General features: G+C 57.4%; 1 protein-coding gene across 2 annotated transcripts in view; it reads right to left on the bottom strand.

Annotated features, from left to right (window-relative positions):
• The window catches only part of ITPK1 (inositol-tetrakisphosphate 1-kinase), a 176737-nt gene that overhangs the window by 52404 nt on the left and 108924 nt on the right, over nt 1-15409 (bottom strand). For both annotated transcript variants that reach the window (XM_058292392.2, XM_058292397.1), the window contains exon 4: nt 4164-4281. In XM_058292392.2, the coding sequence (XP_058148375.1) occupies nt 4164-4281 (118 nt within the window). The remainder of the gene's footprint in view (nt 1-4163; nt 4282-15409) is intronic.

Raw genomic sequence — 15409 nt, 5'->3', positions numbered from 1 at the left:
CTGCCAGGCTCCTTCTCAAAGGCAAAGCGGTGCCACTTGGATTGCTATAATTATCTGTGGGGACGTAAAGTGTAATTAGAGCGGTGCATAGTTTGCTTAGACACACCACGCGCCCCCAGGAATAGCAGGGAGCGGGCGTGCACATCACCGAGGGGCTGGCGGCATCTGCGCAGTGGGGGCGGCTGGGCACTGGGAGGTCAGCGAGGCGGGGGTCTGGCAGACACGAACCCCCGCTGCTTCCAAATGCACAGCCACGGGCAGCTGCAGGAAAGGGCCCCAGGAAATCCCAGCCTCCATCTGCCCTCCTGGAAGAATACAAACCCAGCTCGGCCTGCATGAGAAGGAAAGTCGAAGGGGCAGCTCCCAGCCCCTGCCCGACATTTCCTGCCAGCCTAGAGGCGAGCTGACTGCAGTGCTAGCGGGGCTGGAGGGAACGGGCCTCTCTCCTGATGACCCCCGAAAAATCCCCCCATCGGGCAGCTCCGGGCAAACCACACCTGGCGGGGAGGTTTCTCAGACACAGCAGAGGGGCTCACCCTGGCTCTTGTCTCCTGGGAGGCCTGAGGGCAGCCCCCAGGCCAGGACCGGGTGTAGGTCATTGCCAAGGCCCAGGACACAAGCCACCCCCGGGGCCGGGTCATCTGTGCTGACCTAAGGGCTGATCTCATCTCCCTCGCCAGCTCCAACGCCCTCGAGGGCCGCCCGGGAGCAAGGTCCACGTCTGCACGAGGCGCCCCAACCCTCCACTGGGCCGTGCACCCATGAGTTGCAGAAACCTCTCGGGCCCGTGCCCCGGACACACAGACCGCCCCACCCACCGGGGGCCCAAGGCCGCTCCCCAGGCTTCCTCCCTGCAGGGCAGCAGGAAGGGCCCCGGCCAGCTCTGGGCTGCTCACCAGCCTCCTCCACGCAAGGGGGTTCAAAGAGCCCCCTTGTCAGGTCTTTGTCTCCTCCTCCCCCCAAGATGAGACCCCCAGGCCAGGGCCCACTTTGCCATCTTTGGTTCAGGAAGAACAAGCAGCCCCATGGCCAGAGGGTGACCCTTTGCCTTCGTGACCGCTGCCCCCCGTGACAGGGTGGGGGGTGGACACGCGTGTCCAAGGACCCCTGGGCCGGAGGCCTTGCATCTGACCCCGACACTACGGCTGAGTGCTCCGTCTACCCCAGCTGAATGCACACGGGGCCTGGGCTCAATGCCTGCCAAGGCGATTTTTTTTCTAATTTGAGTAAAATTATATATAATGTAAAAATTGTCATTTTAACCACTTTCAAGTGTACAGTTCAACAGCATTAACTTCCAGCCCCACAAAAAGACTCTGTACCCTTTAAGCAGTAACTCCCCATTCCTCCCTCCCCAGGCCCTGGGAGCCTCTAATCTACCTTCTGTCTCTATGTACTGGCTTGTTCTAGATACTTCCGTAAGTGGGGTCAGATGACACTTGTCTTCTCTGCCTGTTTCACTCAGCAGAACGCGGAAGCACAGGCTGGACAGCGGGGTGTTTGCCTTCCATCTCGGCCTGGGGGGCAAGTGCAGCCAGTGCCGGAGGAGGGCAAGGCCGGTGTTTAACACAAGCTCCTCCCTGGGACAGGGCCCCTCAGGGCCCCCGGGCAGCCTCTGCAAGGCCTGGAGCGGTGCCCTGATACACGGGCCTGGGCGACCCCCTGGGAGCCACCTCTGAGCCCGGGAGGGTGGAGTCCACCCTAGAGCTGGGGACAATGGCGCCAACACTTCTACTTCCTCCGCTCCCTGCTCGGTCACCCCGGCCAAGGTAGGGTGTAGCCTCTTAAGCGCCTCCTTGGTCTGGGTCTGGCCCCACCCACCCCCAGTGTCCCGCTGCCGTAGTGCCAAGAGCTCCCCCCACCTCTTGTTGCCTGCGAGCCTCCACCTCGGGGCCGGCAGAAGCCTGCTCTCACCCCGACAGAACCAGGGCACCTCCTTGTTCAAAAATCCCAACTCCTCACTGCCCAGGAGGAGCGGAGCAGGTGGGGTGGGAGAGCTCCCTGCCCCCCTTCCCGGGCGCCGTGCACTGCAGCCCCCACGGGACCCTGCTCCCTGACCACGCACGCACCCCCTGCCTGGGCCTGACTCACATGTGACCCCCAGCCCCATTCTCCACAACGGACTCTAGGGCCCGATTCCAACGCCTCGTCCCCTCCGGCTGTGCCAGGAGCAGCTGGCATTCCCTGGTGACTCCATGTGCCAGGCACTGGGCGATGTGCTTGACGACACCTTCCCAGCGACCCCAACCCCAGGGAGAAGATTTTAGTCACATCTCATGGAAAACGGGCAGGGCCGGACCAACGAGCTGAGACCACAGCTGGCAGGAGCCCGGTTCAGACTCTACTCCAAAGCCAGGCTCTGCGAAAGCCCTCTCCACCGCACCTTCAGAAGTCGTCCCGTCTTCTGACGGACTTGCGGAGGCACAGGGTGCAGGCTGGGCTGCCTCACCTTTTTATTTTTTTGGGGTACTGGGGACAGGGATTGAACCTCATGTGTGGGGGGCCGGTGCTCAATTGCCTGAGCCACACCCACTCCCCACCTCACCTTTTAATACTGTCTCCAGTTCCTTCGCTCATACTCAAGGTTCAAAAGACACATTCTGGAAAGAGGCTGATGACTTTTTCTGTGCCAGATTTTGGCCAAAACTTCATTCAGCCAGAGACTAGCCCAGAAGCAGTCTTCCAGAAGGAACACTCCCACCAATCTCCCTTCTGGTTTGGGGGTTCCAGCTAGACCCAGGGAAGGAAAGTTGAGGAAGTGCTCGCTCACTCCAGACCAAAGGAAGAAAGGATGCTGGCCTGCTGAAAAAGCCTGTCTGCCTGGGGGCTCCCCAGGAGGTCACCCCGAAGCTACACCAGGCTGCTGAGGGCCAGGGACCCAGAAAAAGAAGGCTTGAGACCCCCTGCCAGGACGGCCGGGTCCAGCGCCCAGCTCTTCCCAGGGCATGTTCCGTACAGAGACCAAGGACTCGCCACCTCTCCCAGGACCTCGGCGACCCCCTCTCGGGGGCTTGCTCCACCTGGGTCCTCTAAGACCACCTTGGGGGTCGTTTTTCCTTGCTTCAGCGGAGGTAAAGGATGGGCGTGCAAGTCACGCTCAGGAGTTGGGAGCCGGAGCTGCCGCAGGCTGGCTCTGTCACCTACAGGCAGCGTGATCCCGGCACGTCTGCTCGCCTCTCAGAGCCTCAGGGTCTCATCTGGGAAACGGGGAGGCTCGCGGTGCCCATCTTCAGGGGCTCCAAAATAGAGAACGTAAGGAGAAGGCTGAGCTGCAGCGAGGCACATGGCATGTGCCTGGCAAATGTCGCCCTTGGCGTGCCCACCGGGCCCCGTCCAGACAGGCTGCCTCAGACCTGGGAGCCCGCTCTAGCCCCTGGTCCTGGGACCCACGACACGACCCCTGGGGCCGAGTCACCCCAGGTAAGGGGTCAAGGAGGCACCTTTAGGCCACAAGCACAGTCTGCGGGCAGGGAGCTTCTCCTGCAAGCAGCCCAGGGTGCGGGCAAGGAATTCTGTTCCTTAAAACTGAACAAAGTCTCTCGGCAGGGAACACGTGGACCAGGTCATGAGAACGGGGAGGTTAGTGTGAGCATAAATCCTTCCTGAAGTCCTTCCTGCATAAACAAACACCGTGGAGAGGCAGCCTCAGCCTGCCCCGGGCTGCCGGCCCCTGGAGGTGGGGGGTGATGCCTCGGGGCTGGCAGGAGACACCACGCAGCTCATAGGGAGGCTCCTGTCCCGAGATCAGAGCACACCCCGTGAGGGTCAGCTGCCCCGTTACAGACCCCCGTGCTTGCTTAGAGGCCTTTTAATTTCCATCTCCTCCGCCCAGCTGCATGACACTGCGCTCCGCTGAGCCCTTCCACACGTGCCGCAGTTCTCCAACTGCTGTGGCCCAGAGCACTGCCTCACCGCCGAGGGGTTAACACCGTGGCCCAAAACGCCCTCAAGCTGCCAGAGGGAGCCAGGCTCTTAAAAGAACAGCCGGAGGCTTTTACTTCCCAACTCTGCCTGTCAGGGAGGCAAGATGAAAGGCCCTCCCCAGAGTGTTTCCCCCACGGAATTCACCTGCTCCCGGACCCCAGGTGCTTAGAAATAGCGGGCCCTCCACACCAAGGCGTGGGCTCCCTGGCCACGGACACCTGCGCCACGGTTCTCTGTACCTTTCATGTAGGCCTCAATCTTCCGGATGAGCTCATAAGACTTGGAGCGGTCAAGCAGGGTCCTGATGGCAGGGAGCGGGTCCAGGACAATGGTCTCGGGGTGGGCGTCGATGTACTCCTGGAACAAAAGCACAAGCCTTCCTGTTAGAGAAGCGGGGGCTGGCTCTAAAATCAGGACGAGGAGCAAGACCCTCCAAGTCCATCCTCGTCTTCTCCCTCCCACCAGCCCAGTTTCCGTCGGGGCGCCCACCGCACTGCCTGGGGACGCAGCCTCCATCCAATGGGCACCTCCCATCCCGGGGCAGCTGGCTCGGGTGTGGACCGTGGCCCTGAGCTGACCCAGCGGAACAGGGCGCTCTTGCTGGGCATGCCGGGAAGAAAACACCCTCTACTGCACTGGAGGAGGAAGAGGCAGCTCAGAGAGGGCAGCTGTTAGCAGTCATCCTGGGCCTTAGGGAGGAGGCCTGACTGTGCCAGAACTCAGAAATGGAGCCAAAGAGAAATCAGAGCTGGGCAGAGGAGTGAAACCAGGCTCTGGGCACATTGCTTGAGCCCTGGATAAGGCCTCACCTGAAACCAGATCTACCTACTGCACAGGCCGATTACGCTCCACGGACAATGGCTGTAGAGAGGCCGGCCCTGATAAGGATTCTGAGGTCACACACAGGGTGCGCCTGAAATGCTGCTGGAGTCACCGGGAGGGCCCCTGGGGAGGGGCGGCGCCGCCTGGCACGCAAGCGGTTCAATTGGACAAGCACCCACTGATACCTACTACTTCACGGTTATCTGGGGAAATGCAAGAGAGACTGTGACAAAACCACAGTCTTTAAGGAATTTACAATCTCCTTGGGAGAAAACACTAGTGCCCACAGGGAAAAAGAGGTTATTACCTATAAGAGAATTCAACCAAAAAGTGGAGCAAGAAGTGTCCAGGACAAGAAGACAGGGTGAGACGGGACCCAGCTGCAGCCCTGGCCCTGCCACCAGCCACCTCAGGGACTACAGCAGCCCCCGACCAACTCCACGGGGTGCCAGTGCGACCCTCCCACGGCCTCTAAAACTCAGTCCTGAGGACAAAACTGCTCAGGAGAGTGCCCGCCTGAGGACGGCCATTCACCAGTGGACTCCATCCACGCCATCCCCTCCCTGCCACCACTGCCACCACTGCCACCACCAGGTCCACGAGACCCGCCACGAGGCCAGCGAAGGCCAAGGAAAAGAGCACCCACGATGCTTCTTTTCTTGCAAAGCCTACCAGGAGAAAGAAAGATCAATTTGGAGTTGTGCTTTTTTTCCCAGTGAACCTACCCCGGGGTTCCAGTAATCATTTTTAAGGACCCTCACGACCAAAGCCAGAGATCCGCGTCCACTTCTTGCCAAGTCCCCACCTCTTGCCAAGTCCGCCACCCCCGCCTCCCCTTTGTGTTTCAGAGCAGAGCATCCAGTTGTGGGCCCACGGGTGCCCGCTGCTCCAAATGTCCCGAACGATTACCACGCTGCTGCCTCAGCCCTGAGCCGTGGGCCAGCACCGCTCCCTGCGCGCACTGCTCTCTCCACACAGGCATCCTGCAGGGCTGGGAGCGGGAGGGACGCTGCCTTCGGGACAGGCAGGATGGGTGGGCGAGTCGGCGGTCTGCAGCCACCCTGCTGGAACGCAGGGGCCGGGCAGCCGATGTGGGTGAGCCCACCGGCCACCTGCCTGGGGGGGGAGGACCAGAGTCTCCTTCCAGAAGGTTTCAGCCAGGCTGACCCCGGCCAAGCCTGCTCTCGTGACGGCCTCAGCCTCACCCACAGCCCGTGCCTGAGCCCCTCTCATTCGGGGCTCCCCTCGTCCCCCTCAGCAGCCTTCCTCTCCCAGGATTCCTGAGTAAAGCCTGTGTTTCCGTGACAGCGTGTCATTCGTGAGCCCCTGCCCACCCAGACTCGCACCCCGTATGAAGTCATATGGGTGTCCCACGCCCTCACCCGTGCCACACGAGCACGTCACAAACCACAGCGCCGACAGCGCTCAGGGCACCTCGTGATGCGGAGGACCCTCCCAGGTAGAGCCCCACCGACGAAGACACAGGCGGCGTAGGAGCGGGGGGGCGCCGCGCAGTTCTCTCCTGCCTCTCGCCTCCAAGGTGCCCGGGGGCAGCCTGGTGTGGTGGGTAAAACCAAGATGCCCAGGGCCCCGCTGCTGTCACCTGCCCCCACCCCCGGCAGGCCACTGGCTTCTTGGGGCCTCACGTGCCCCAAGGAACCGGGGACTATCTGTGAACTGTGAACTGGGGACCTCTTGGGTCCTTTCAAAATTGCTCTCCAGTTCTGAGAGTAAATTACCCGGAAAGACGAGGACCAGTCCACGGAGGCAGACTTCGAGACCACACACGGGCTGTTCTGGAACCCACGTGACAGAAGCAACAGGCAACAGGCAGAGAGGCCTCCCGCCCTCCTTCAACCATCCAGCCCAGCCCTCCCCGCACAATCTGAGGTCACTCAGAATGTGACGCTGGCACCCCCACCCCCACCCCCAAACCCTCCACGTCTCTGTCCCCAGGAAGAGGATCCGGGGTTGCAGGGTATCACAAAGCTGACACTGGTTCCACTTTCATGCATTAGGGCAGTGACCTTGAAAGAGAGAACTCAGAATCACTAAGACATGAATTCAAGCCAAATCCAGGAGGGAAAGGAGCAAAAAGAAACTGAGGGGGAGAATATCGGACCAGCAGGCACCAACAGGCTTCTGACCCGGGACGAAGCATCAGAATCACCAGAGGAATTATTCCTAAATACATTCTCTTTTGGGATCGGGACAGAAAGGACAGGGATTTTCCAATCGCCCAGCCATCCACAAGTGGATTTTCTTCCAAGCTTCTCAGCTCATCTACTGTATCGCGGGCCTCATGCATTTTTCACAAGTCTCGTGGAATTGCCAAAGAAGCTGCTGGAGGGCTGAGCGCCCTGTGCCATTTTATCACCAGGCAGGAGAGAGGTCCCAACGGTCTCCATGGCAAAGGGTAAACACACGTTCCCTTAGAGGTCCTGCGGTGGAACACGGAGAAAGGGGTGCTGGAAGTTAACGGGGAGACCTGGATTTCGGCTGACTGAAGAGTGAAAAGCACGAAGTCGAGGCCTGGGCCGGGAGGGCAGGAGGACTGGACAGCACCAGCTGCTTGCAGGAGGGGCGAGGCTCCAGAGCCGGCCAGACCCCGCCAGGAGCACAGGCTCCCGGGGCGTCTTTAGATGCCCCAGGCCCACGGCACGACTCCATGAGGGGCTGCAAGGCCTTCGGCCAGGCTGGGTGGGTCAGGTCCTCTGGCTGAGAATCTGAGGCAAAGTGAACAAGAGAGGGACTATTTCCTCTGGGCTTCACCGACGCCCAGAATGAGCAGGGAGTGAGATGCGGGGATTTGCACTGGACCAATGGAGAATAGAGTTGGAAGCCCCAAGTTCGAATCCTGACTCTGCCACTTACATGATGGCTTTAAAGAAGAAGCTGGAGTTAACTTTGAGATTCCATTTTCTCATGTGCAAAATGTGCATTTTGCATAACACTTAAGAGGGCTGCTGTGGGGACCAAGGAGTTCACGGATGTGAAAGGAGTTTGTAAACACGAAAGTAAAAAGGATTCTCGTTATTACACCGACACATGGCCTCTTAGGGCCCACTCTGACCCACAGTCTCTTAGCTCACCCTGCCCTGCCCCATCCAGTAGACCAAGGAGCAGGATGGGTGGCCACACTGTTCTGTCCTGTGCCAACCCCCTGCTGATGTGCCACCCAAAGATCCCAAGGCAGCCCCGCTGCCTCCACACAGGCTCCTCCTCCCGGGGAGCAGCAGAGGCGCTCGCTGGTGCATGGAACCGCCCAGTGTTCCGAGTTTGGGGAGGAATGTGCGCTCTTCCCCGCCCCCGGAACACAGCTGGTCCCTTTGGAGAAAGCGGCGCCGCATCCCTCAGAGAAGCACACTACAGTTATTTAGGGAGAGCTGCGCTGCGTCCAGTGTGTTGTAATGTGGATTTGTGCCTGAGATTTGCCTCAAGATATTCCAGGCCCGGGGGTGGGCAGGGAACGGAGAGTGGCCCCAGACTAGGTAACCGGGGAGGCTGCGTGAAGGCTACGAGGAAGTACATTTTGTCATTCTCTCCTCTCAAGTATTTTTAAACTTTCCACAATAAAAGGCTTGGGGGAAAAAAGAGGGGGAGGGGGCTGCTGGTTACCAGCTTCTCCCCTTCTTACATCCTGTACACCCAGGTATGCCAGAAAGGGCATCAGGGGAACGGGTGTAGCCCAGTGGTTGGGTGCCTGCTTCCCATGTATGAGGTCCCGGGTTCAATTCCCAGTACTCCCTAAAAAAAGGGGGAGGCGTTCAAACATCAACCACCAGCACGTTCTTCCAGGTAGATGCAAGCTGCAGCAACATAGATGGCAAACACAATGAGAGATTAATCATGGCAATAATGGTGATGGCAAATAATAAACAAAATTAATAATAATTTTAAAGTAATAGCAGCCACTATTTGCCTGGCACTTGCCATGTGCACAATGCTAGATAAAATGCCTTTTAAGCATTACATTTAATATAAAATTCTATGAGGTAAGGGCTAAAACTACAAAATTCTCAGAAGAAAACATAAGTGTAAATCTTTGTGGCCTTGGATAAGGCAATGGTTTCTTATATTTAACACCAAAAGCACCAGAAACAAACAAAAATAGATGAGTTGGATATGATCAAAATGTAAAACTATTGTGCTTCAAAGGAAACTATCAAAAAAGTGAAAAGACCCCCCACAGAATGGGGGCAAATATTTGCAAATCATTTATCTGAGAGGAGTCTGATATCCAAAATATAAAAGAAGTGTTAATAACTCAACAATAAAAAGACAATCCAATTTAAAAGGGGCCAAAGGATTTGAATAGACATTTCTCTAAAGAAGCTATGCAAATGGCCAATGGCCAAGCAGCAAGATGGTCAACATTATTAACCATCAGGAAACACAAACCAAAACCACATTGAGATACTACTCCCCACCCCCTAGGAGGGCTGCAATAAAAAAGACAAGTGTTGGTGGAGACATTAAAATCTTCATACACTGCTGGTGGGGATGTAAAATGATGTAGCCACTTTGGAAAAGAATCTGATGGTTCCTCAAAGAGGTACACATAGAGTTCCCATGTGCCCCAGCAATTCCACCCTTAGGTGTACACCCACAAGACCTGAAAACGTATGTCCACACAAATGTCCACAGGAGCATTGCTCCTAACTGCCAAAAGGTGGAGGGAAAAAACAGGGATTCATCAAGAGATGAACGGAAAAACAAAACGTGGCATATCCATGCCATGGAATAACTCAGCCATAGAAAGGAAGAAGCACTGACTAATGCGGTGACGTAGAAACGCCAGACACAGAAGACCACGCATTGATCCCATTTCTATGAAATATCCAGAACGGGCAGATCCACAGAGTCGGCAGCAGACAGCAGCTGCCCAGGGCTGGGGGATGGGAATAGTGGGGGGTGAAGGTTAAGGGGGTGCAGCTGCTCCTTGGCGTGACGATAAGTCCTAAAATTGATCGTGGTGGTCTTACACAATTTTGCGAACAGACTACAAGCCACTGATTCACATGGTACTGAACACACAGAAACCATCTAAATAGAGTGACAAAAATGAGGCAGGAACTACCAGGAGCCCCATTTTACAGGTGAGGTCCGAGACTCGGGGAGGTCCACAGTCACAGGTGGGCTTTGAAGCCAGGTCTGGTGCAAGCAACTGCTTCACTTCACAGAGGGGAGACCAGGAGCTCCCACCGTCGGCGTGGCGCCTGCGCCTCCCGCCCAGCCTCCCCACGCACCCGAGGGGAGGTCTCCCAAGCAACCTAGCGAGCCTCGGTTTCCTAACCTGGATGCAGAGCCCGGCCAGGCTCCAGACCCCCACAGGCTGGTGGACAGGATGCCAGCCGCGGGTCACGAGCACGGGCAGAGGCTGAGGCTGTCAAGGCAGGACCCGCTGTCGTGAAGGAGCAAGGCCAGAACCGGGGGCCAAGCTCTCAGTCTCAGGCTCCTGAGTAAGCCGCCCCCCCTCCCTTCACAGTGCAGCTCTGGCTATGCCAGTGCCACGACGCTGGCCAGGCCCGGGGCCCTGTCCGGCTCCAGGCGTAGGAGCAGGTCTCCAGCGGCCACGGACATCGCGGCACCTCTGCCAGGTGAGGCTGTCCACTGGCCCTGGCTCCAGAGCCGCAGGTGCTATCAGAGCCGCGAGGCAGCGGGGCCAGTGCTGGCCGTGCCCAGGCAGGGCCCAGAGGGAGACGCAGCCGCGGCCGCTGCCCGCTTGCCTGCCGCACGGGCCCAGGCCCCTACGCCCCCAGCCCCCAGAGGGGTCTCAACGGCCAGGCCACCTGCCCTGCCCCTGCGCCCTCTGTGCTTTCCCCACCCTCCCTCTCTGAGCTTCGGCTTCCTCTTCTCTATCACGCAGGTAGAGGGGAGGGAAGGTGGGCTACCGCAAGCTGATGGCTGTAACACCAAAACTTCAGCCAAAGGGCCAGCCTTGTTTCTTATCTATGCTTTCCTGTATCTTAAATTCTATAACAAACACCACTATTGTAACCTGAAAAAAAAATTATATTTTTAAAGAGAAAAAAATTCCAAAAGCTATAAGAACTATATTTTAATTAACAAGTGATCCCTCTTCCATATCCCACCACACTAAAAAAAAAAAAGAAAAAAAAAACCCACATACACACACAATAGGAAAGACCACAAAGTCCTCCTCACGTCCCAGTGGATGATTAAACAATCACCAAAATCTCCCATCACAGTACATATCGTCACGCTTTTTCTGGTTTTCAAAGGTGTAGTTCTACAAAATGTTGGATTTGACCCTCAGAACAACTTGGTGAGGTTTACTGAGCAAACACCTATATTTTTAACCCCCATTTTCCCAATGAAGAAACTGCGTTTCTGAGAGGCAAAGCGGCTGGCTCAAGGCAGCTGGGGCTTTGCAGGGATTCCCAACCAGCCGTTAGGATGTCAAACCCAAGAGGCTTCCAGTGCCCCTGTCACCCGTCCAAGCACAAATTAGGTGGCTGCAGTTCTCTTAATTCCCATAACGGCTAAGGCCACCTTGCAAACCTAGGTGCTGGAGAGGCCTGTACACAACTCGGGCTGACCCAGGGGGTCATCCATGGGTCGGGAAGGCTGGGTCCAAGACAAAGGGGACCGGAGCCAGGGGCCAGTGATGGGCAGGCGTGTCAGAGAGGGGCTGCCCTGCCCTGGGCGGAGGCACTGCCCACGCCCCCCACAGCTCCAGCAGAGGGGTCTCCAACGTGGGGCATCTGGACGCTGCTGGCTGAAAGGCAGCTTCCTGGTTAGTCATGCTCGGTGGGTGTTTACAGAGGGACCCTTAGGGAGCTCTTGATCTGAGCGAGGTAGAGCCGGGAACAGCATGGCAAGCACTGGAACGGAGTCGTGTGCAGGCAGACAGGCTCAAGGCCTGCCTGTGAAGGCCCCTCTGCCACGTGCTCCAACAAGTATGCAACCTGAAGGCTGAAGCAGAGGAGGAGGGGCTTTTTAGGAGGGGATTTGCAGCACTGGAGGTGAGGTTCAGAAAAATCCTGCTGGCAGTGAGGGGCACCGAGATTTGAGAGCATCCAGTACCAAAAAAGTCAATCTCCTAGTTGGTAATGAGCGGCCTTCCCTCCTCCCGGAAGCCAGCGTCCCTGGCCCCCACCCCCAAGAGGTCATCACAGTGGTAGGTCAGGAGCTCTGCCCTGGGAGCGAGAAAGGGCTTCCTCTGACCAGTCCCTGCCCCGGGGCACTGGTGGCCAGAGCCAGGGGGACATGACTTCTGAATCTCCACGTGCCTATGGTGGCAGACTTGAAGGTGGCCCTGTGATCCGCGGTGTCCCCGCCCTTAGTGAACCCCTACCCCTGCAGCATGAGCACGGCCTCCGAGTTGCTTCTAACCAAGAGAAGACGGCAAAGGTGATGGCATCTTACTCCTGTGACGTGTCACTGCATCACATTACAAAGACTCCACGCCCCCCCGCAGACGTGCTTTCTCTCCGTTGCTGGCTTTGAAGACGCGTGCAACAAGTGACTGTGCTGGAGATAAACTCCAGGCAGCCTCAAGGAGCTCCAACCGAGACCCTCAGGCCTGCAGCCCCAGGATCCTGCCCACAACATGAGGGAGCGTGGAAGCAGACCTTTCTCCGGTCAAGCCTCGGGTGAGACCACAGCCACGACAGTTCCTGGATGAGGGCCTGGTGAGACCCTCAAACAGAGTCTGTCCCACAGAAACCAAAAGATGAAACGGGTATATGGTTTTAAACCATTACATGTGTGGTAGTTTGTTACACAGCACAGCAAACTAATACAGAACCCGACTGATGTCTCCATGTGAGTGCCAAGCACGGAAGGAAGGGGATACAGCACTTCTGACAGAGGGTGGGAACAAAGGTGCTGCTCCGGTCTGACGTAGACAGCATTGGGGGGCTAGGGGGGGCTTGAGGAGGGGCTCTGGAGAGCGGCGATGGCCCCCTGCTGGATCTGGTGCTGGTTACACGCAGTATTCAGTTTGTGGAAATTCACATCAGCATGTTCCTATAGGTACATTACATTTCAGTATAAAGTTAAGGAATGAAGAAAGCAAGCCCCAGATCAAAGAGCCAGGCCCTTCTCTGAAATGTGACCTTCCTTACGCTTGCCCTCTCGGGGATGCCAGTCATCTAGTGGAGAACAAGGATGGGGAATAGGGCACAACCCCATCGTGCCTCCCCACGGCCGTGGCAGCCATCGCCACAGAGCGTGGTAGCAGCCGCCTGGGATTACAACCACCTGGGATTACAACCACCTGGGATTACAGCCACTTGGCATTACAACACCCTGGATTACAACCACCTGGGATCACGACCACCTAGGAACTCACGAGCCACCTGGGATCGACAGGCACCTGGGATCACAACCACCTGGGATCACAACCACCTGGATCACAACCACCTGGGATCACAGCCACCTGGGATCACAACCACCTGGGATTACAACACCCTGGATTACAGCCACCTGGGATTACAACCACCTTTTGTGCTAAACCCAAACGGGACTTCAGAATCCTGATCGACATCTGGGTCTAGGAACAGGCAAGTGTTGGCACTCAAAGTGAACCCCACCCACATGCCAGGCCCAGAAGGTCTGCTGTCTGCTCGGGCCAGCATGGTGCTGGACGTGCAGGGGTGCCGCGGTGCACGCCTGCTGGCGGAGGACGGGGTGCACAGAACAAAGACCCCCTAACACAAGTGTCCAGAGCAATCAGACCCACAGTGCTGAATAAAACAAGCCAGAGAGAAAGACAAACACTGTCTGTCCTTGCTTCTAGAAAATTCCTAGAATAGGCCGATTCGTAGAGACGCAGAATAAGGACAGGCTCCCAGGGCCCGGAACGGGGAGTTACTGCCTCCCGGTGCAGAGGTTCTGCTGGCGGTGATAGAGGAGTTCTGGTAATAGATGGGGGTAGTGACAGCGTAACGCTGGGAATGTAATTAGCAGCACTGAATTATCTACTTGAAAGGGCTCAGGGCCATGTCATGTTGTATGTTACCGCAGTAAAAAATGAGAGACAAAAAAAGCACATTCAGACCTTCAAAGGTTCTGCAGAAAAGGAAGCCTCCCCGTCCCTGGAAGGTCAGGTCCACCGGGGGCTGAGAGGAGCTCTCTGGACACCGACCCAACCCTCTCGACAGACTGCTGGAGCCGTGACATCAGTCACTGCTGGTGGCTGTGAAATCCACCGTGGCCAGGGCGAAAGGCACCAGCCAAAGCCAGAATATTCGCCTGTTGGCTGCAGCTCAGGGAAGACCACGGTGATCCCGAGGAACCCCCACTGGGCCCGGGCGCCCTGGTGCTGGACAGCCAGCCCTGTGCTCGGCTCAGCCCAGGGGCCGTGGCTGTTCAACTGCCGCAGGCAGAGGGTCTACGGAAGAGCCAGGCCCCTGGCACAGGGCTGGGGGCTCAAGACTCAGACAGCTAAACTTTAGGAGCAGGCTCCCAGGAGCCAAGAGAAGGCTGGGGCGGCATCTGGGACCTACCAGGGGTGGGACCACCGAATGCAGGCATGAAGCCGTTCACAGAGCCCATGGCAGAGCTGTGCAGTGCACAGCCTGTGTAACAGTCCACGGCTGCCTGCCAAGGCTTCTGCCTTCAACCACTGGCAGCTCACCTCTCTCAGCCCAGCCACGCCCTGGCCAGTGCCAATGTCAGAACAAGGGCCCTGAGGTCACACGCAAGATAAGGACCAAGGCAGAGCCCAGAAACCTGGACTCAGGTCCTAGGGCTGCCGTTAAATTCGCGTGTGATTTTGAGTCTCTTAAGTCAACTGTCCTACAGTTTTCCCATCTGCAAAATGAGAGGATCCAAACAACTCACTTATGACATCTTTTCTGACACTTAATTTCAATGGTTAATTCTGTGACGTGCTGAAAACAAACGAAGTCTTGGGCCCTTGGGCCCTGCTGCCAACCCAGGCCCAGGACAGCCTAAACGAGAGCCCAGGGCCTGCTGCCTTCAGAGCTCACACAGCTGCGCGGCTACCTGGGTACCAGCCCCGGCAGCCGAGACCCCCGCCCGCTGCAAGGAGGGAAGAGGACACACAGGACAGGGGCCACCTCAGGGACAATCCAAACAGGAGCAGACGGCAAGGCTGTCTCCTGTGCGGTCTGCAAAGATGCTCTCCTCTCTTCTGGATTCAGGCCCGCAGGTCGAGGGGCTTCCTCGCTGACCACTGCCTTTTCAATTTTTTGGGAGAAGGGAGAGCTGAGCTCCCCCATCAGCAGACACCTTGGTCTTAGGAACCTTCATTTATATTCTGGAGAAATCCTGAGTTTCTGAGCCCTTGCCGGAGGCCTCCCAGACAGCACGAGACCAGGAAAAGGGACATCCCATAAAAAGGCGCCGTCACCTCTTCAGCTACAGAGCGGCCACTTTCCGTACCTCCCACCCCCCTAAGAGGCAGACAGGGGTTGACTGATGATAAGAGGAGGGAGCGATGACATGGAGATGTCCCAGCCTGGGACCAGGGAAGGGGTTTTCCAAGGCCAGTGGCCAGGAAGAGAAAGGGCGTTCTAAGCAGAGGGGACAGCAGAAGGAAAGGCGGGGAGGGCTGGGGGAGCCTAGCACACCTGGGGACCCGCCAGGAACGCAGCATGCCTGGGGCGGACACAGGTCCGGAGGGGAGGTTAAGTTAAGACAGAAGTCAGGACAGACCACTGGAGCTGGA

This window comes from Dasypus novemcinctus, chromosome 3 (genome assembly GCF_030445035.2).
Source record: "Dasypus novemcinctus isolate mDasNov1 chromosome 3, mDasNov1.1.hap2, whole genome shotgun sequence".
In the NCBI taxonomy this organism is placed as follows: domain Eukaryota; kingdom Metazoa; phylum Chordata; class Mammalia; order Cingulata; family Dasypodidae; genus Dasypus; species Dasypus novemcinctus.
This window is presented reverse-complemented; position numbering and strand designations above follow the sequence as displayed.